Raw genomic sequence first — 20,712 nt, 5'->3', positions numbered from 1 at the left:
GTATTAAGTATTAAGACTCACTGCATCACAAGAATAAAACAAATAAAATCATGGTCCTTGGGGTTGTCCCTTTCAACGCATTGCTGATTTTTAGATGGTTGTTGAAAAGATTTTTCATCTGCCCTTAAAGAGTAAGAATAGAACTACTGCAAGACAATGCATAAAGCCAAGTTCATGTATTGGGTGTAACAATATTCAAGTTGCCTGAAGAAACACGCTCATACACTGGTAAATGGTCCAATATCTTCTTATTCCGTCCTGCCAAACCCATCAATAAGCCGCTCTATAGCCGGGCCCATATTGATAGCAGCGGTTTGTAGGCTATCAATTAACCCTGGACTTCCAGAGCAGATTACATTGGCACATCAAAAACACAAACAGAAGAAACAAAAAGGCATTAAAAACATTTCTAATTATGGTTTGAGCAAGATACTGCCAATTAGGGCCTTACGCTGCAAAATGTCGATTGAGACAGGTGTACATATCACACTTGGCGTTCCCCAATATTAAACACAGAGCCTAGAGAATTGATTTTATTTACATTAAAAATATCTATAAACCGGGGTGCGGAGCCTGGCTGTGGAGCTAAACGGACGTACACTGTAAGAGCTCCTGGGCCTAAACAAGCTGATGGGGTTATAAACACGGGCCAACCTGGCGATTTGGACCCGAACCGGCAGGACCCGGCTCAGTAAGCATCTGTGCACCGGGGGGATACCCCACATGAGCGTTTAAGACACTGGACTCCCCGGACTGAGGCTTGCGGCCTACACCGCGTGGTGCTGAAGAGAGACGGCCGCTTTTGGAAGAGGCTGCAGGAGAAGCTGGTACTCTGAGCTGGACAAGAAACGGCACCACAACGATCTGAAAGCAACGCCTTCACGGCGCCGAGACCAGGCCCTGTCGGACCCCGTGGAGAAGGGGAGCAAGGGGAAGCCTTAAAGCCCCAGACAGCCTCACCTGTCCAATGCATGGTATGCCAACCCAAACCGACCCATGATGCACAATCACCCTCCCACAATCGGGTAAGCTATTACCCCGAGGTCACCAGACAAAGTCCTCAAAGGCACCAGCGGCAGAAACTCCATTCATGCGGCGACCCATACACCGCACACCCCACAAGCTCAAGACCGCACAGAAACACACACTCACGGTGAAGACCTCACCAGAGAAGCCGCAGAAGCAATCAACGACATTAACAGAAGCACGGTGCAAGCTCAAGCCTGACAAGCCAGGAAAGGATTCAGCCCTGACTGCCGAAACATACTGCCTCTCTTCTGAACCTCAAAGCTTGGCATGCCCCAGCAAGGGTAGGGACTATGCTCTGCCGATACAAGGCATAGGGGGACTGCGGGAGGTTTCATCAGCCTTAATTAGCTAGACGTGGAAATAATGTTTTATTGTCTCCCTTTACCTCCCGCCCTACCTGCTCTCTGAGCCCAGCTAGGATTGTTGGTTGCTTACCCGATACCCTCTATTATTCTCTCTATCAGCGGTCCCCCAGGATTGGGATAATGTACAAAACATGCTGGGCACCGGCTGAAACACGCAAGGCCCCTATAACTACAACCACTAGCTTTTCTGATTCATTCCACAGTAAATTAAGAATATCCACACTTGTGCATTGGTCTGTGGGTCTCTGTTAAATCTACTTACAATTACAAGTACACCACTTTGAACAAGCATAGCTGTTTAAAGACACATGCAGGGGGAAACATCACGACTATACACATTGGTTATACCAATCCAACTTGCGAAGTGTCGCAAATAGCCGTTTACGTTACTATGTTATACCATGGTGTACAAACACCGCAAGCGAATCCTATCTCACTGTTTTTTATCATAAGTTAAAAGCCTGTTGATATCACGCGACGCCTCAAGCTAGTTATACTAATTTTGTTTTATTTTAAATTTTTATTCTTATGTTCAAACTCTGCATGTCAGCGATATCTGGATGCCGCAAGCAAGCTCGATCACACACAAATAGATATCGTTTAGACATGTCAGCTTAGCATATTACGTTTAAAAAACAAAAAATTAGCAAAATCTTTTAAGCCACTGTTTATCTATCTATGTATAAATATGTATGCACGTTGTTGTGGCATATAAATGCGCTTTGTACTCTCCTGCACAACAAAAATAAAGAATTAAAAAAATATATATATATATATCTATAAACAGTAATATCCTCTCCTGTAGCACACCCTCTGTCTGTGCTAATTACAGCTTGCTACTACCAAGTAACGAAATGAAATTCAGTCAATCATTCTGCAGGACTTTGCTGGAATATGTATTGGAGTACACTAAATAAAACTATTCCTTGGGTGAGCTCACTAAAGGGCTATTTGTAAGCAGATAACTGAATTGGCCTCCAATTCCGGTATTTCAAACCTGCAATTTTGGCCTCAGACCAGTGTTAATGAATATGCTCCAACGACGTGCCAAAGTGTTCAGAGCTCTTTAGAAGTTTATTAACCTTATCAAGCCAAACAATACGGCAGAGCCAATAGGATATTATTGTACAACTGGATTTAAAGGGATTACACGTGCTTTGTTCTATACAAACGTTATTTAAGATAGTACGGTTTTCTCTATACACAGCAAAGAATTTAACAGACTCCAAAATCGTGCGAAGATGCCTGCCGCGATACGAATGGCCAGTGTAACATTTAGATATTCATCGCTAACAGAATCCTGGAACATGAGTGGCATGGACATGTTAAATTATACGCGGTTTGAAATGGGATCAAGGACACTATTGGGTTTCTATATCTGGAATTTTCTCCCCCATTCGAGTAAATATTGACACTGCCTTGCTGCTGCGAGTTTTGTTTTTACAGCTTGTATTTCATTGTATTATCCAACAGTTGGTTGATAGCAATCAGCTGTGTATCTGTTTAACCTTCAAATAGGGGCTTATTCACTAAACAGCAATGTTGTTGAACTGCTACCTGCCAAACTGCAAAGTTTTGACCGAATTAACACCTGTTAAATATATAAATTAGCAATGCTTAAAATGTTTCATAGCTAAAAAGAGACTTGCATCCATAAAGTTCAGCCTTTCTCACATATATTTTTTGTGCAGACTCACTAAAGTCGCCCTTGTTCCGAACCTGCCAGACTTCATGGCGCCTAAAGGAATCCATCCTAGCCGACCCAGCCCTCGTCGACAATGCCATGAAGACTATCCAAGACTACCTCGCCACAAACGAGACGGGAGACATGACACCCCTGGCCTGCTGGGAGGCCCACAAGGCGGTGATTCTGAGCCATTTCATTGCGATATGCTCGAAGCGCAAGAAATAGACATGCGCAAACAATTGTGGACCTGAGCAAAGAAATCGCTGTACTATAAAGCCAACACAAACGAAGACAGGAAGCCCCCACGTAACGCAATCTCCTCATAAAAACGCACCCAACTTACCACCCACCTAAATAGATCCATGCAACGCTCGTATCGCCATTTCCAATATCTGCTATATGAACATGGGAGCAAATGCTGCAGTCTCTTCACTAACCTCCTGAAGCGTCGCAGAACCCAACTATACATCCCCAAAATTAGGGACCACACCCAGCAAGTCCGCCACCTCCCGGAACAAATCTCCGCCAAATTCCTCCTCTGCTACAAGGTACTATACCACATATGCCAAGGACAACCAGAGGAGTAAACACTCCGCAGGCGAGACGAAATACAAGCCTATCTTGCAACATCCAGACTACCACGAATCGAGGACCACAAACACGAAACGCTAGAGGCCCCAATCACAACAGATGAATTGTCGTTTACTATCAAAAAAGGACAGACGGGCAAATCGCCAGGACCTGATGGCCTACCCCTCCTATACTACAAGACCTTCTCACCAGACCTCCTCCTGAAATTACTGACATCCCTGAACTCCATCTTAGAAGGAGCGATACCCTCTACATAATTTACTGCCGCTAATATAACCCTGCACCCAAAAGAGGGCAAAGACCCCACGCTATGCCAGAGGTAAGGCCTGATCTCGGTTCTCGACATCAAGCTGCTTGCCAGCGTCCTGGCTAACCGACTGGCCGCAAACTGGTTTCATCCCAGGCAGAGAGGTCCGAGATTAGGGATGCACCAAAAATGAAAAATCTGGGCCGAAACCGAAACCAAAAATGAAGGATGCCCTTTGCCGAAAACTGAAACAGAAAATGACTTTCCCCCCCCCAAATGATTTTTACAAAGTTTTTTTCCTATATTTTAGTAATGCTAGACTTTAGTGGTCCCCCCATTTAATGTTCCTCTCCCCTCCCTTTTTTTAGTGTTCTTTTCACCCTCCCCCGCTCCCCTGTCCCATAGTGTTCTCCCCATGTCCTAAATTATTATTATTATTATTTTTTGGCAAATTCGACCAGTTTTCGGCCAAAACAGGATAGGCCCATTTTCAGCCGAAAATTTCGGTGCATCCCTATCCGAGATAACACCATCCAAGCTTTGAACCGGATCATGGAGGCCAGGAGGACCAAGCACCCGGCTGTGCTCCGGTCAACGGATGCCGAGAAGGTGTTTAACCGGGTGGATTGGGACCTTACGTTCGGAACAATCCGGGACCCAAGCATTGGGCCAAAATATATCACCTGAATACAGGCGCTATACACCTGCCCCACAGCATGACTGAGGCTCCACTGTGCCCTCTCCAACCCGTTTCAGATACACAACGGAACCCGCAAATACTGCCCACTCTCGCCCCTGCTTTTCGCGCTCACATTGGAGCCCTTCCTGAACAACATCATAAACAATGAACACATCCGCAGACTAGAAGTGGGTCGGATGAACCACAAAGTCCCCGCCTATGCAGATTACCTCCTATTTATAGTGAGAGGCCTGACCGCCACCCTGCAAGCGATCACAACGGAATTTGAAACCTATTGCGGCATATCCAATTTGCGAATCAACTACACCAAATCAGAAATCCTAAGCCTCAAAACCAACCCCACTCAGCGACGGTTGATCCAACAACGCTTCCCCTTTCGTTGGTGTGACACCCAGATATGGCCCACACCAGACCCGAATGATATATACGCTCACAATTACACACCCATCCCCAATGCATCAGTAGAAGAACTACACACTTGGAACTCATTACATTTCGTGTTTGGGCAGAGTGAACGCAGTCAAGATAACCTTACTCCCTAAACTCCTCTTCATCTTACAAACGGTACCAGTCGTGGCCCCAAAGACCTTCTTCACAGCCATACAGGCAGAAGTCTGCAAATTCATTTGGCAGGGTAAACCCCCCCTGCATAGCTCACTCGCAACTGACGCTCCCCAAACTTAGAGGTGGACTAGCCCTGCCGGACTTTAGAAAGTACCTCCTAGGGGCCCACTTCACCAGAGTTATCAGCTGGTCCACGAAGGCGAGACTGGGACAAAAATCACACACACCCAAAAAAAAAACGGGATCTGCACGGCTACAAGAAAACGTATACAAAGTTCTCACAAGATGGTACATCACCCCAACTACCTTACACACCCGTGATCATAATATACCAGACACCTGTTGGCACTGCGGAGAAGAGAGAGGCACCTTCCTCCACATCTGGTGGGACTGTGCCCTCATTAGGCCATTATGGAGGACAATCAGCAGAGGGATAAAAGAGGTGACAGATGAAGCCCTGCAACAAACACCAGCCTCATATCTCCTCCACCACACTACAACGCTGACATCGTGACTACGCCCAAGCAGGACCCCTCGTCCCCCCCTCTTTTTCTTCCCGCTCTCTCTCCTTCCTTTTTCTCACTTTTCACTCCCCACCCTCCCCCTCCCATCTTCTAACTCACCCACCTCTCCCTGCCAGCCAACGTAGACCACAAGATACCACAGGACAATCTCCGACAGTACAGACTGACCTACCCCATAGACTTAACCCCACGCCTATGCCTCACACACTATCAAGAGATCAAGGACGAACCACAGTAAAACCAAGAAACACGACAAAATTGTGGCCTGCTTCTGGATTGGAGGGTCACTCAGGACCTCCAACTTCCTGTCGGCATAATGAAAATCCCTCCCACTTGCGTTCCGTAACGCTTGTGTGGAAGGGGTACCTCGCAGTTCACCTCCCGGGGAGCTTTTGGGTTCGCATCTCCCTGGCCGCAACTTGTGAGCCTCACCAATATTTCCGAACCGTCCGGTTCTCAGGACAAGAAGAACTGTGGATGGAAGGAGGGTACTGCCTTTCATGAACAGGTAGGCGGGAGTATCTACATTTTCATATTTTACAGAGCTTCTTGTCCACATAAGAGGGAACAACCCACTTGTGCAGTACTGCCACTTAAGACCGGAAAAAATTCATTCTTGACCCCAAAATGGCAGTCAGATGTCTCCCTGAATCAAGCAGCTATTACCCCACTAATTAGAAATTATATCCCTGTATGTTATGTTTTTGCAAGTATTTATCCAATTGCTGTTTAAACATCTGTATGGACTCTGATCAAATGTCAAGCCCTACACTACCAGCCAGGCCACTCACTGCAAACATGGATGGCCCATGACACATTTACCAGGGCTGAATTATGACTCACTAGGCTGAATTTCAGGCTTGTGTAAAGTCTCGTTCTGCTGGTCAAGATAAACAGGAATTCCCAACCAGTTCCCCTGAGCAGACCTGTCCCCAATACATTTAGCCTTCATTCCAGAAAGTCTATACATAGGCGACAGATTTATGCAACTATGCCTAAACTCTTTGTAAGTTTCGCTCCAGTTAAGCAACTTGAAAGTAAAACTAATATTAATTACAATTAATATTGTATTCTAACTTTTCTAATCCGGTTATCCCCCTTCCCCCCCACCAACTGCCTGATAAACAAAGATATTTTTTTATGAAATAATAGAAAGCACACGTTCCCCCTTGCACATCCGATTGGGGCTTTATAGTAATTTTTTTGTTTTACCTAAACTATTGTGCACGGTGTGCTGCGTCTGTGCTGTACGGCAATTTAGAGGGCATTAGGTTACCTAGTAACCCTTTAATGTACTGCATTAGCGGCTATTTATTCTTTTTGCATGCACGGATGGTTCCGTAGTGTTACTGTACGGGACGTGTACCTGGATTGGAAAGATTCCGGGAACTATCGGACAGGTGATACCGATTTCTCTACAATCCTTGACAAACTTTAAAAATGTTTCAAAACGGAAGAAGAGCTGCGTGACTATAAAACAAGCGCCGGCGTCTACTTTCTCCTTGAGATATTTCAGGTCTTGCTCGTAACTTTCGGCATCAGGGTGACCTTTGGGGTATCCTGCACACAGAGAAAGCACACACTTTACATCAATATGATTCCACACTCAAGGATGCAAAATATGCCGCAGCGCTGTAAAACATGGAGAATATAGAAAGGCCAGAGGAGCATGACCTTAAATTACAGCCGTTTTATAAAAGGTATGTTTCAGGAGTCAAGCTGTAAAACAGACTCAAGACTGGGCGGGTTGTTAGTGGTTTGTGAATGTGGGGATCAGTTGCATGAGAATACAATTCTATTATTGCAAAATAGAACTCAATCCATGTACAGAAAGCAATGTAAAATATAAAACCTCTTACAAAAACGCTATTTAGCGAAAGCAGCTAACAGCTAGGCTGACCAAGGTTCCTGTGAATGCAGCCCATCTCAAAAATCTGCAATGCCACGATTAGTCATCAGTGCTCTGGATTTTACGTAAACACACGTACACATCAGGAAGTCAAGTTACCTGCGACGCATATATCAAAATAATCATCGAATTCCTGTCGAATGTGCTTGACAAGATCTACAGCGTGATTGAAACAATTGGTTTCCTCTTCCCATTCCTCACCAATGGGGTCTAGAAAACATAAAAAGAGAAAAAAAAATGATATGACAATATCACCTCATTTAACAAAGTGGAACCATCTCCTATACTGGCCCCTAGTGAATGCCCTGGGGTCAGGCACTTTGCGGGGATTCCCGTAACCCCCTAATGTTTGCCTTCGATGTAGCTCATCATGAGAGATACCCATGAAGTAAACCTGAACGAGGTTTATGGAGATATCTGAATATTGGCCAGCAGTGTATAGATTAGATTTCTACCTGAATGTGAACCAGCCGTACAATTTTAAACAGTTCCTACAGAAAAGTATACTAAAAATGGACTATATTAAGTGACAAAATACAAAACACTAGATAGACACATGCAAAAAACCCTCACACCGCCAATATAGAATCAGCCCCCCAGATCTGCCACAATATTGAAAGCTAGATTTGAATAGAGACCGTCTCGTGTTTACCTCCTCTCAGAGCCATAATGTTTTTTAATCCAAGACGTTTTGCTTTTTGAAGATTTCTGGTGATTTCGTCATTAGTTTGGTGGCAGCAAGTCATGTGGAGAACAGACTCCAGTCCACAGAAATTCACAGCTGTACTTGCAATAATCATGGAGGAGGTCTCCTTGTCTGAACTGGGGTCTCCTGCCGGATGCCAAGTCACATCAATAAAGAGAGGACCCCCGGAGCCCATACGGTCAAATCTGTAAAGTGGACAGATCCAACTAATTAAAGAAATACTGGGAAAGTCGCTATAGGTTGCACAATCAAAGTATCAAAAAAATCTGCAATTTCACAAGATCAAACACATTCCAAGTCCAGATTTGGCCTATACTTTCTGCAGCTCAATAAACCAGGGTATGGATTAAATACGTTTTTTGTGACCTCTTGATGCCATTGGAAGGTGTATAGTGCAATTCTGTGATGTGTTGTGTATTTGGAAAAAAAAGTGTGTTGTCAATGCTTTCTAAGAAAAATATGAAATATAAAATTTGACCAGAACACGTGCTGGTGGTTTGTCTAGAAACATATAGGAGGTTGTTCCCACCTCCTATAACCTCCGGTCCAGTACCAGCACTTTATTTAGTCTACCCCAATACAAAAAGAAAGCAGCCCGATCCTCCTTCTCCTACAGAGCGCCGCAATTATGGAACGACCTCCCGCACACGTTCAGATCTTCCCCAAGCCTAAAGTCCTTTAAGAGATCCCTCTCTACATACCTCAAAACAGAATGCACCTGCAATCATCGACCTTATTTTCTCCTATTCATGTACATTATCTAATATCTGCAATACTCCATTTCCTCTCTCTGATCACCACCTCTTATCGTTTGCTCTCAATTACCCCCTCACCCAACAACCTCAGCCTAACCCCCCTCAGCTCAGGAGGAACCTTAACTCTATTGACCTCCAGCAGCTGTCGGCTGACATTGATTCACAACTGCTATCCATCCCTTCCCTCTCCTGTCCCTCACTGGCCATCTCCACATATAACACTACCCTCACATCTGCCTTGAACACTGCAGCCCCACTCCAAACATGCACCACGAGGAGAACACGACCCCAACCTTGGCATAATAAATCAACACGCTATCTGCAGAGTTGCTCCCGCTGTGCTGAACGCTCCTGGAGGAAGTCCCGCACCCAGGCAGACTATCTTCATTATAGATTCATGTTGCTTTCGTACAGCGCAGCCCTTGCCCTCGCCAAACAGTCCTACTTTTCCTCTCTCATTAGTTCATGCTCCCGCAATCCCAGACGTCTCTTTGACACTTTTAATTCCCTTCTCCGCCCTGTTGTGGCCACCCCCCAAACTAACCTTACAGCTGATAGCTTTGCATATTACTTTACTGACAAGATTGAACAGCTAAGGAAACAATTCTCCCCTCCTTGCCTTTCTCTTTCTCAACCACACATAAATCATGCTTTCCCTACCCTTCAGACTTTCTCCCCAGCTACTGAACAAGAGGTGGCTGCACTTCTCCATTCCTCTCGCCCCACCACTTGCCCACTTGATCCTGTCCCATCTCACCTCATCAGATCTCTCTCCCCTTGTCTTGTGCCTATCCTAACACACATCTTTAACTGCTCTCTCTCTTCTGGCACTGTTCCTGCTAACCTTAAACATGCCACTGTAATACCTATCCTGAAAAAACCATCTCTTGACCCGTCCTCCCCCTCTAACTATCGTCCCATATCCCTGCTCCCTTACTCATCAAAGCTTTTGGAAAGACTTGTCTTCACCCGTGTGTCTCACTTCCTTAATTCCAACTCTCTCCTTGACCCTCTTCAGTCTGGCTTCCGCCCTCTCCACTCTACTGAGACCGCTCTTATCAAAGTGACTAATGACCTAATCTCCGCTAAATCCAAAGGTCACTACTCCATATTAATTCTCCTTGACCTCTCTGCTGCCTTTGACACAGTTGATCATGCTCTCCTCCTTCAAACTCTTCAATCACTCGGTCTCTGTGACTCTGTCCTCTCTTGGTTTTCCTCCTATCTCTCCCAACGCTCATTTAGTGTCTCCTTTTCCAAGGATACCTCCTCCCCTCGCCCTGTCTCGGTTGGAGTTCCCCAAGGCTCTGTCCTTGGTCCCCTTCTATTTTCTCTTTATACTGCCTCTCTTGGAAAACTTATTGCCTCTTTTGGATTCAACTACCACCTGTACGCTGATGACACTCAGATATACCTCTCCTCACCGGACCTCTCCCCGGCCATCCTGCAACGTGTCACTGCTTGCCTCTCTTCCATCTCTGACTGGATGTCGTCACGCTTTCTCAAACTTAACCTCTCAAAAACTGAACTCCTTGTCTTTCCTCCTCCTAATACTGATCCTCCTCTCTCACTCTCCCTTCAAGTCAGTGATATCCACATAAGTCCATCCCTACAAGCGCGCTGTCTTGGCGTCATACTTGACTCTGGTCTCACCTTTGAGTCTCACATCCAGTTTGTTGCCAAGTCCTGTAGGTTCCAACTCAAAAACATAGCCCGCATCCGCCCCTCTCTTACGCAAGATGCTACCAAGGAGCTTGTCCATGCTCTAGTAATTTCCCGCATGGATTACTGTAACCCTCTCCTGATTGGTCTCCCCAAAAGCCGTACTGCCCCGCTACAGTCTGTAATGAATGCTGCAGCTAGACTGATTTTCCTATCCAGTCGGTCCTCTCACACCTCGCCCCTCTGCCAGTCCTTACATTGGCTCCCTGTATCCTATAGGAGTCAATTCAAAGTGCTAACCCATACATTTAAAGCACTGAACAATTCCAGCCCCTCTTATATCTCTTCACTGATCCAGAGGTATGCCCCTCCTCGTACCCTCCGCTCTGCCCGCGACCACCTCCTGACCGCTGCTCGCACCCGTACAGCCAACTCACGCTTGCAGGACTTCTCACGGGCGGCTCCTCTCCTATGGAATAACTTGCCTACTGCCATCAGACTCTCTCCTAGTCTTCAATCATTTAAGAAGGGCCTTAAAACCCATCTCTTCAGGAAAGCGTATGGCCTCCCAGAGTAATCTCTCCCTTACATACCTGTCGCTTGCTCTCCTATGGGATAGTGCTTTGCTCTCTCCTCCAGCTCTGCTTCACTCCTACTTGATATTTCCTATCCTAATGTTTCTAATACCCCACCTCCTATAGACTGTAAGCTCATTTGAGCAGGGTCCTCTTCAACCTATCATTCCTGTAAGTTTTCTTGTAATTGTCTTATTTATTGTTACATCCCCCCCTCTCAAAATATTGTAAAGCGCTACGGAATCTGTTGGCGCTATATAAATGGCAATAATAATAATAATAATAATAATAATTATATATTTCCTACCTGTTCTATGTTATTTTTTGTATATTTTGTGTATTAATATTGTTTTTGTATTTTATTGTATCCTATTGTATCAATGCAATGTTTGTTGATCCAAGACATACTTGAAAATGAGAGAAATCTCAATGTATCCTTCCTGGTAAAATATTTTATAAATAAATAAAGCTCAAAAATGCTTTACTTTACTGTAAAGAGTTAACCAACAGACTTTTACTTCCACTCAAACCTCTTCCTACCTGGATATCAAGTTGACGGCACCGCTCGCTGTACGTGGTGGAAAGAACTCCAAAGAGAACCACTTATCTCCAGCATCTATGCGCCGGCGCATTTTATCCTGGAGACGTTCATGTCTCTCAATATCCTGGATCGGTGTAGAACATCGGGAGCTTTCCTTGGAATTTTCTGTGCTACTGCCACTGTCCATGTTGGTTGCGTTGACCATCGTGAACCCTCTGAACAGGTTCTGGGAAGGTAGAGAGGGAGAAGAAACAAACGTAAGACACAAAACGGATTGAATATAAAGAACAATTCTGTGGCAAAGTTCTAAATGTGGAGCAGTCACCATGGAAACCAATGGAATGTTCCCACCTGTTACTTCACGATCAGAACTTTGCCCACCAAGTATTAAAGTAGGGATATGTTGCTTTTTGTTCTTGGAGTTAAAATTTTGGAGCAATTTGCAACTAATCTATAATTTCTTTCTTGTATAAACATGCATTAGTGATAAAAGTCATTCAGCAAATAATTCTCCAAACCCAAAACTCATTTACTTTTGGTTCTTTAAATTTCCCCGAGCTTAGTGCTACCAATGATCAGATCGCTCTGCCTCTCACACTGACAGCACTGCAGCTTCGGTTAAACTTTACCCCCTGACTCATCATTCCCTCAGGGTCCTGAGGTTCATACTTGCATATAGATTACCACTAGAAAATGCAGAACATTTCACTAGAGAGAGCAAATTGTCTGATTCCTGGAGGACACACAGAAAGCAGCAGCCAATCTTTGCTGATAAAGAGTCCTATCTTACAGACAATAAAATAAAACTGTCACTTGAGCGAGATTAAGAAAATCGTTTACTATCAAAAGAAACACAAATTATGCGTTTGAAGAACTGCTGCTCACTAGAGGGAACAAAAAATACAAATAAATGTATACAAATAAAATACAAAAAAAAAATTAAAATATAAACTTAAAATGGTTATTCCAAATGAAAAGCAGCACGCACCATTTCTCCAACACTTTAATAATTTAACATGCCTGTTCACAGCTCCAGTTATACATCGAAAATGAAAACACACTGGCCATTTAATGAACCAAGTGACTCGTATTAAAGAAAATGTAGTCCCTGCTAAAAAAATTTCATTAAAATGTTTTTACAAAAAAAAAAAAAAAAAAATTATTATACTTTCTTCTTTGCTGTCTAAATCAGTCCAAACCAAAACACACCGTACACGTAGGGGTATTTAGGAATTTGAATTTTTTTAAAATGTATTATCTATATAGTGTACTAAAATCTGAATAACCCTGTTTTTTTTTTGGGGGGGGGGGGGGGGGGGGGAGCAATACCGTAAAGCTCTATCTGCAGCTTCAGATATCATTCAGACAATTCAGGTCTAGAGACACCATATGGCAAAGAGAAGTATTTAGTTCCCAGAATAGGAACTGGAGATACAGGGCTATTTTTGGTTCAATGTGATCGGAGAGGTTGGGTTGAATAGCTGTGTTTGGTATTCACGTTAGCCCAGATATGTGACCCGAGTGGATAAGTCAGGTAATCTGCAGATTTGGGGTTACAATTCAGCATAGGACATACCGAGGTTGGTATAGTTGGCTGGCACAGAGTCTATACCCTTCTGGTGCCCAGGCTGAAGCCTTCCATTGACATATCAATCACTAACATTTTAAAACATATTTGTTTCAAATTCCTGGATGATCATTAAAGGAGCACTATAGGGTCAGGAACACAAACATGTATTCTTGACCCTATAGAATTTTTTTAATGTATTAGCTATATAATGTAATAAAATCGGAATAATCCTGTTTTCTTTCAAACATGTATTCCTGACCCTATAGGGATAAAGCCACCATCTAGCCCCCCTGGGCCCCTTATGCCCCCCTAAATATATTTAAATCTTACTTGTATTCAAGTTTAAAGCTGCTGGCATTGTCCCGGTTTCCTTTAGACCTGCCCACTGCCTGCTGACATCATCAGAAGTGGTGGCCTGATCCAATCACAATGCTTCCCCATAGGACTGGCTGAGACTGACAAATAGGCAGATCAGGGACAGAGCCAGCATAATTCAAACAGCCCTGGCCAATCAGCATCTCCTCATAGAGATGAATTGAATCAATGAATGTCTATGAGGAAAGCTCAGTGTCTGCATGCAGTGGGAGGAGATACTGAATGTTTGGATGCATTTTAGGCAGCCATGACCCAGGAAGGATCTCTAACAGCCATCTGAGGAGTGGCCAGTGAAGTTCTCACTAGGCTGTAATGTAAACACTGCAGTTTCTCTGAAAAGACAGTGTTTACAGCAAAAAGCCTGAATGTAATGATTCTACTCACCAGAACAAATTCAATAAGCTGTATCCTATACAATGATCTGTGCCCTATAAAATAAGCTGTATATCATTCAATAAGCTGTATCCTATACCATGATCTGTGTCCTATAAAATAAGCTGCATATCATTCAATAAGCTGTATCCTATACAATGATCTGTGTCCTATAAAATAAGCTGTATATAATTCAATAAGCTGTAGTTGTTCTGGTGACCTTTAACCTTATCATCTCACTTAAAGGGGCACTGTCACTTCTAAGTTCTTCCATGATGTAAGCTTAATGAGAAAAAGAAACCCCTTACTGAAAATTCCAATACAACCAGATAAATCACAGCAGGGGTTGCTTTTTCTTAAATACGCTCTGACTTTTAGCAAAAGGCAAACGTTCAGTCAGCTGCTGGCAAACCTGCCATGTATTACCCATCAGCCATCACTCACAATATCTGATGGGAATAGCTGCCTATGGCCTCCCACAGTGTTTATGAGATTTTCCAAGACTGGTGCTGCAGTCTAGTGGGATTTTCCATAGACCTCCGTTTCTGACACGCGTGGGAGTCCAAAACCAGTGCGACTCCTGGAGCAAAAGACCAGAAGAAGGCCGTATGAAGAGGGAGTGAGTTAAAAGGAACAGGTTAAGCACCATAACCACTTCAGCCCACTGTAGGGGTGTGGTACCAGGGGTGCCCTGGCGTCTCCCCGAAGCTTACATTAGCTACGCCCTGCTCTGTGCCAGCAAACTGCAGCCCATGTGCAATTTCAGAGTATAATGAGTAATGGAGTATACAGAGCTCAAATAGGAGTTACAATGACACAGCAGCTGGAGTGATACATTCTGATAAAAAACAGCAACATTTATCATTCAAATCACAAGACTTAAATATCCGCCTGCCTGTCCAGTAATAATATTTGGGTTTTTTTCACACTCAATTTATTTATTTATTTTTTTATCGCTTTGCTTTGAACAGTAAACAGAGAGGGATAATGTAGGTAACAAGACAAGCTTTGTTCTCCGGAAAGTAGGGCAAGTGTCAGAGCTAACCTGGCATTCATCCCATCAGGAGAGGCAGCTATAGTATTTCTGTCCTGGTATTGGAACCTGATGCTAGTAGCAGAGAAGATTTGGAAATCACGAGAGTAAGCCAAATATTACAGAACCGTACCATAATAAATCTCGCCGCAACACCTCCTACAGCATAGACACTACAGCTAGGGTTAGACACTGGCTGAGCGTCACAGCAGTTGGAGTTCATAAACAGATGTAGCTTCAAGTTTAGCCATCAATTAGCCACAAATAATTTGAAAGATTTTGTCAGGTTTTTGTCCAAGAATCTCCACCATGGATGCAAATCAAAATTCAAACACCCACTCTTTTTACCAAGTCAAGATCTAGGCTTAAAACAACAGCATCATATGATGTTTTGATAAGGGGGTTATTTAGCTATCTGAGAATGGACAAGGGAACGTTAAGGGAATTTTATGCCAATCAAGCAGAATGCGAAGGAAAAAAAAAAAAAAAAAAATCAGCAATTTTCCCATCTTGATTGTGTTATCCTAAACTGGCGACCATGAGTTTTGTCTTGGCGTCTTGGACTTGTGAGCCCATTCCCGCCGAGGCAGCTGGGCGGCCAGCTGAGATGAATACTGTAGGCCGGCGGCGAGGTAGCTGTGACAAAAAGTACTGATTTGGGAACTTTCTCCAACCCAACTATAATTTACATATTGGCTAGTTTAGCCAAAATGTAGCAATTCGATTTTCAGTTCATTTTAGATGGTGAAGCAAATCCTTCAGTGTCTGTAGCCTGGGGCTTACAGAAGGACATGCTCCAAGATAAGTAGTGTCTCAGGAATGATCTAGTTACCTCATTAAATCTGTCTGACACGTGGACTTACAATCTAATACGAGCGAATCTCAACATGCTGTCTCCTTACCTGTAGACACGTATTAAAAGATTAGATTTAAAATCATTTATTTTAGCAATTTACTATATTAGCAGAAGGATATGAAGATACAAAGCCAACATGCTGCTAATATTATAACTGCTAAATGCCTATTGATTTGTCGCTAGCCTCCTGGCATTGTGTGGGTTAAACCCATTAAAGGCAGCACCAAACTCACTGTTCTACCTGTGCACAATCTGCACTGTCTATGGGACGGCTTCGTCTTTTAAACCAGTGAATGGGAGACATTGATTGACAGCGTAATGCCTTATAATTTATTGTAAAGCGCTGCGGAATAAGCGGTCGCTATATAAATACCAATAATAGGCGAAATGAGCTGCTCATAGCACTATACAGGTCCTGTGTTATTTCTGCCTATAGGGCACGGGCCACTAAACCAGCTGTCAGCATGACCTCAGGTTTAGGGCAACAACAAAAAATGAATATGTGCAGGCTCTGGGAGCCAGTAGGCACCTAGACATGTTATATAATATGCATGGCCAGGCTCACAAAATTACAGACCCAGTTTGCAATGAATGGGTCCATACTGCCGGTAAGTGCCCCCCAGCACAGTGTGACGGTAGGCGCTGTATTACTGTCTCCATTCATATTAACTCTTTCCTTCGTGTCAGTGCCAGATGATGAAGTCAGTAACACAGAGCCCCCTGATAGTTATTGTATTGCCCCCCATCACTGCCCCCCCATACCTTGTGTCCCCCCATCACTGCCCCCCATACCTTGCGTGCCCCCCCATATCTTGTGTGTCCCCCCATACCTTGTGTGTGTCCCATCACTGCCCCCATACCTTGTGTCCCCTACATCACTGCCCCCCCATACCTTGTGTCCCCCATCACTGCCCCCATACACCTTGTGTTCCCTACATCACTGCCCCCCCATACCTTGTGTCCCCCCATCACTGCCCCCCATACCTTGCGTGCCCCCCCATATCTTGTGTGTCCCCCCCCATACCTTGTGTGTGTCCCATCACTGCCCCCATACCTTGTGTCCCCTACATCACTGCCCCCCATACCTTGTGTCCCCATCACTGCCCCCATACACCTTGTGTTCCCTACATCACTGCCCCCCCATACCTTGTGTCCCCCCATCACTGCCCCCCATACCTTGCGTGCCCCCCCATATCTTGTGTGTCCCCCCCCATACCTTGTGTGTGTCCCATCACTGCCCCCATACCTTGTGTCCCCTACATCACTGCCCCCCCATACCTTGTGTCCCCCATCACTGCCCCCATACACCTTGTGTTCCCTACATCACTGCCCCCCCATACCTTGTGTCCCCCATCACTGCCCCCCATACCTTGCGTGCCCCCCCATATCTTGTGTGTCCCCCCCATACCTTGTGTGTGTCCCATCACTGCCCCCATACCTTGTGTCCCCTACATCACTGCCCCCCCATACCTTGTGTCCCCATCACTGCCCCCATACACCTTGTGTTCCCTACATCACTGCCCCCCCATACCTTGTGTCCCCCCATCACTGCCCCCCATACCTTGCGTGCCCCCCCATATCTTGTGTGTCCCCCCCCATACCTTGTGTGTGTCCCATCACTGCCCCCATACCTTGTGTCCCCTACATCACTGCCCCCCCATACCTTGTGTCCCCATCACTGCCCCCATACACCTTGTGTTCCCTACATCACTGCCCCCCCATACCTTGTGTGCCCCCCCATACCTTGTGTGTGTGTCCCATCACTGCCCCCATACCTTGTGTTCCCTACATCACTGCCCCCCATACCTTGTGTCCCCTACATCACTGCCCCCCCATACCTTGTGTGTGTGTCCCATCACTGCCCCCATACCTTGTGTCCCCTATATCAATGCCCCCCCATACCTTGTGTGTGTGTCCCATCACTGCCCCCCCATACCTTGTGGCCCCCACATCACTGCCCCCCCATACCTTGTGTCCCCCATCACTGCCCCCCCATACCTTGTGTCCCCCATCACTGCCCCCCCATACCTTGTGTCCCCCCATACCTTGTGTCCCCCCCATCACTGCCCCCCATACCTTGTGTCCCCCCCATACCTCGTGTGTGTCCCCCCCATACCTTGTGTGTCCCCCCCATCACTGCCCCCCATACCTCGTGTGTCCCCCCCATCACTGCCCCCCCATACCTCGTGTGTCCCCCCCATCACTGCCCCCCCATACCTCGTGTGTCCCCCCCATCACTGCCCCCCATACCTCGTGTCCCCCCCATCACTGCCCCCCCATACCTCGTGTCCCCCCCATCACTGCCCCCCCATACCTCGTGTGTCCCCATCACTGCCCCCCATACCTCGTGTGTCCCCATCACTGCCCCCCATACCTTGTGTGTGTCCCCATCACTGCCCCCCATACCGTGTGTGTCCCCATCACTGCCCCCCCATACCTTGTGTGTGTCCCCATCACTGCCCCCCCATACCTTGTGTGTGTCCCCATCACTGCCCCCCATACCTTGTGTGTGTCCCCATCACTGCCCCCCATACCTTGTGTGTGTCCCCATCACTGCCCCCCATACCTTGTGTGTGTCCCCATCACTGCCCCCCATACCTTGTGTGTGTCCCCATCACTGCCCCCCATACCTTGTGTGTGTCCCCATCACTGCCCCCCCATACCTTGTGTGTGTCCCCATCACTGCCCCCCCATACCTTGTGTGTGTCCCCATCACTGCCCCCCATACCTTGTGTGTGTCCCCATCACTGCCCCCATACCTTGTGTCCCCCCATCACTGCCCCCTGTAGCGGAATGCAATATTAAAATCCACGATCTCCGCTGGTATAACAGGTACATCCACAGTCAGCGCTGAAAAGTAAGGCAATATTCCCAATCCTCCCAATAACCGGACGAAACACAGTTTGGGAGTCAACTAACTGGCTTTATTCACAGCTGGCATATTTATACAGTTCCCCATGCAAGGGGTTTCCATACAGTGAATCCAGGGGATTTCTCCCATCATGCAATGTAATTTTCCCAACAGGCTGTGCTGCACGAGAAGGATACTCCCACTAAAATGGACGATTAAGTGGATTATCCCCTCGTGCAGCAGAACTGACAATCTGTATTAAAATACGTTTACGTTTTATTCGGCAGATTTAAGTGACCGAACGTTCGGTAGATAGCTGGGATCTGAGCGCATCTTTTGGGAGAATACCGCTCAGCTCCCAGCTGAACTGACCGAACGCCGCATGAAATACACTTAGCCATCGAGTTCGGTTTAAAACTACCGAACACCGATGGGGAACACAATGTGATGAGAGCGGAACTCCCGAACGCTCTGGAAGTCCGGCGGTGTTCGTATCATTGAGTAGCCGTTTTTAGTACTAGGCGCTCGACAACCGAACACCGCTGGAGAGACAAAGGATCCAAGATGGCCGACCGCCGCATGGTCAGTAGTCGAACGACGGCCACCTAGGAGAGCCTTTAATTACCGATTGCAACATTGTTGCAATCGGTTAATGAGCGCCACACGACTCTAAGCGTGGGGTCCTCCTGGGGAGCCCGTATTCGGTTAGCCGCAATTCGTCAAACGAAGGGTTTGCATGCTGGTAGCTTAGGGCTGCCAGCATGCGAACGGTCCTAGAGAATACACATACAATATAGAATATACAGTCCCCCCTTACAGCCTACGGACAACCTCGATATATCAGTCCAGAAGTGGCTAGGTTTGCCACACCCCCCCATACCTAGTGTCCCCCCTTATACCTTGTGTCCCCCCCATCACTGCTCCCCCATACCTTGTGTCCCCCCCATCACTGCTCCCCCATACCTTGTGTCCCCCCATCACTGCTCCCCCATACCTTGTGTCCCCCCATCACTGCTCCCCCATACCTTGTGTCCCCCCCATCACTGCTCCCCCATACCTTGTGTCCCCCCCATCACTGCTCCCCCATACCTTGTGTCCCCCCATCACTGCTCCCCCATACCTTGTGTCCCCCCCATCACTGCCCCCCAATACCTTGTGTCCCCCCCATCACTGCCCCCCAATACCTTGTGTCCCCCCCATCACTGCCCCCCAATACCTTGTGTCCCCCCATCACTGCCCCCAATACCTTGTGTGTCCCCCCATCACTGCCCCCAATACCTTGTGTGTCCCCCCCAATCACTGCCCCCCATACCTTGTGTCCCCCCAATCACTGCCCCCATACCTTGTGTGTCCCCCCAATCACTGCCCCCATACCTTGTGTGTCCCCCCAATCACTGCCCCCCATACCTTGTGTCCCGCCAATCACTGCCCCCCATACCTTGTGTCCCGCCAATCACTGCCCCCCATACCTTGTGTCCCGCCAATCACTGCCCCCCATACCTTGTGTCCCGCCAATCACTGCCCCCCATACCTTGTGTCCCGCCAATCACTGCCCCCCATACCTTGTGTCCCGCCAATCACTGCCCCCCATACCTTGTGTCCCGCCAATCACTGCCCCCCATACCTTGTGTCCCGCCAATCACTGCCCCCATACCTTGTGTCCCCCAATCACTGCCCCCCATACCTTGTGTCCCCCAATCACTGCCCCCCATACCTTGTGTCCCCCAATCACTGCCCCCCATACCTTGTGTCCCCCAATCACTGCCCCCCATACCTTGTGTCCCCCAATCACTGCCCCCC

At 46.5% G+C, this 20,712-nt stretch overlaps 1 protein-coding gene across 1 annotated transcript in view; it reads right to left on the bottom strand.

Annotated features, from left to right (window-relative positions):
• The window catches only part of MTHFR (methylenetetrahydrofolate reductase), a 30,319-nt gene that overhangs the window by 7,372 nt on the left and 2,235 nt on the right, over nucleotides 1-20,712 (bottom strand). The window contains exons 2-5 of the mRNA XM_063435891.1: nucleotides 11,855-12,081; nucleotides 8,269-8,507; nucleotides 7,716-7,826; nucleotides 7,074-7,267 (exon numbers count right to left, since the gene is read on the bottom strand). Coding sequence (XP_063291961.1) covers nucleotides 7,074-7,267; nucleotides 7,716-7,826; nucleotides 8,269-8,507; nucleotides 11,855-12,060 — 750 coding nt within the window. The 5' untranslated portion in view covers nucleotides 12,061-12,081. The remainder of the gene's footprint in view (nucleotides 1-7,073; nucleotides 7,268-7,715; nucleotides 7,827-8,268; nucleotides 8,508-11,854; nucleotides 12,082-20,712) is intronic.

The sequence above is a fragment of the Pelobates fuscus genome, chromosome 11 (genome assembly GCF_036172605.1).
Source record: "Pelobates fuscus isolate aPelFus1 chromosome 11, aPelFus1.pri, whole genome shotgun sequence".
Lineage (NCBI taxonomy): Eukaryota > Metazoa > Chordata > Amphibia > Anura > Pelobatidae > Pelobates > Pelobates fuscus.
The sequence above is the reverse complement of the archived record's forward strand: the minus strand, read 5'-3'. Positions and strand labels throughout refer to the sequence as shown.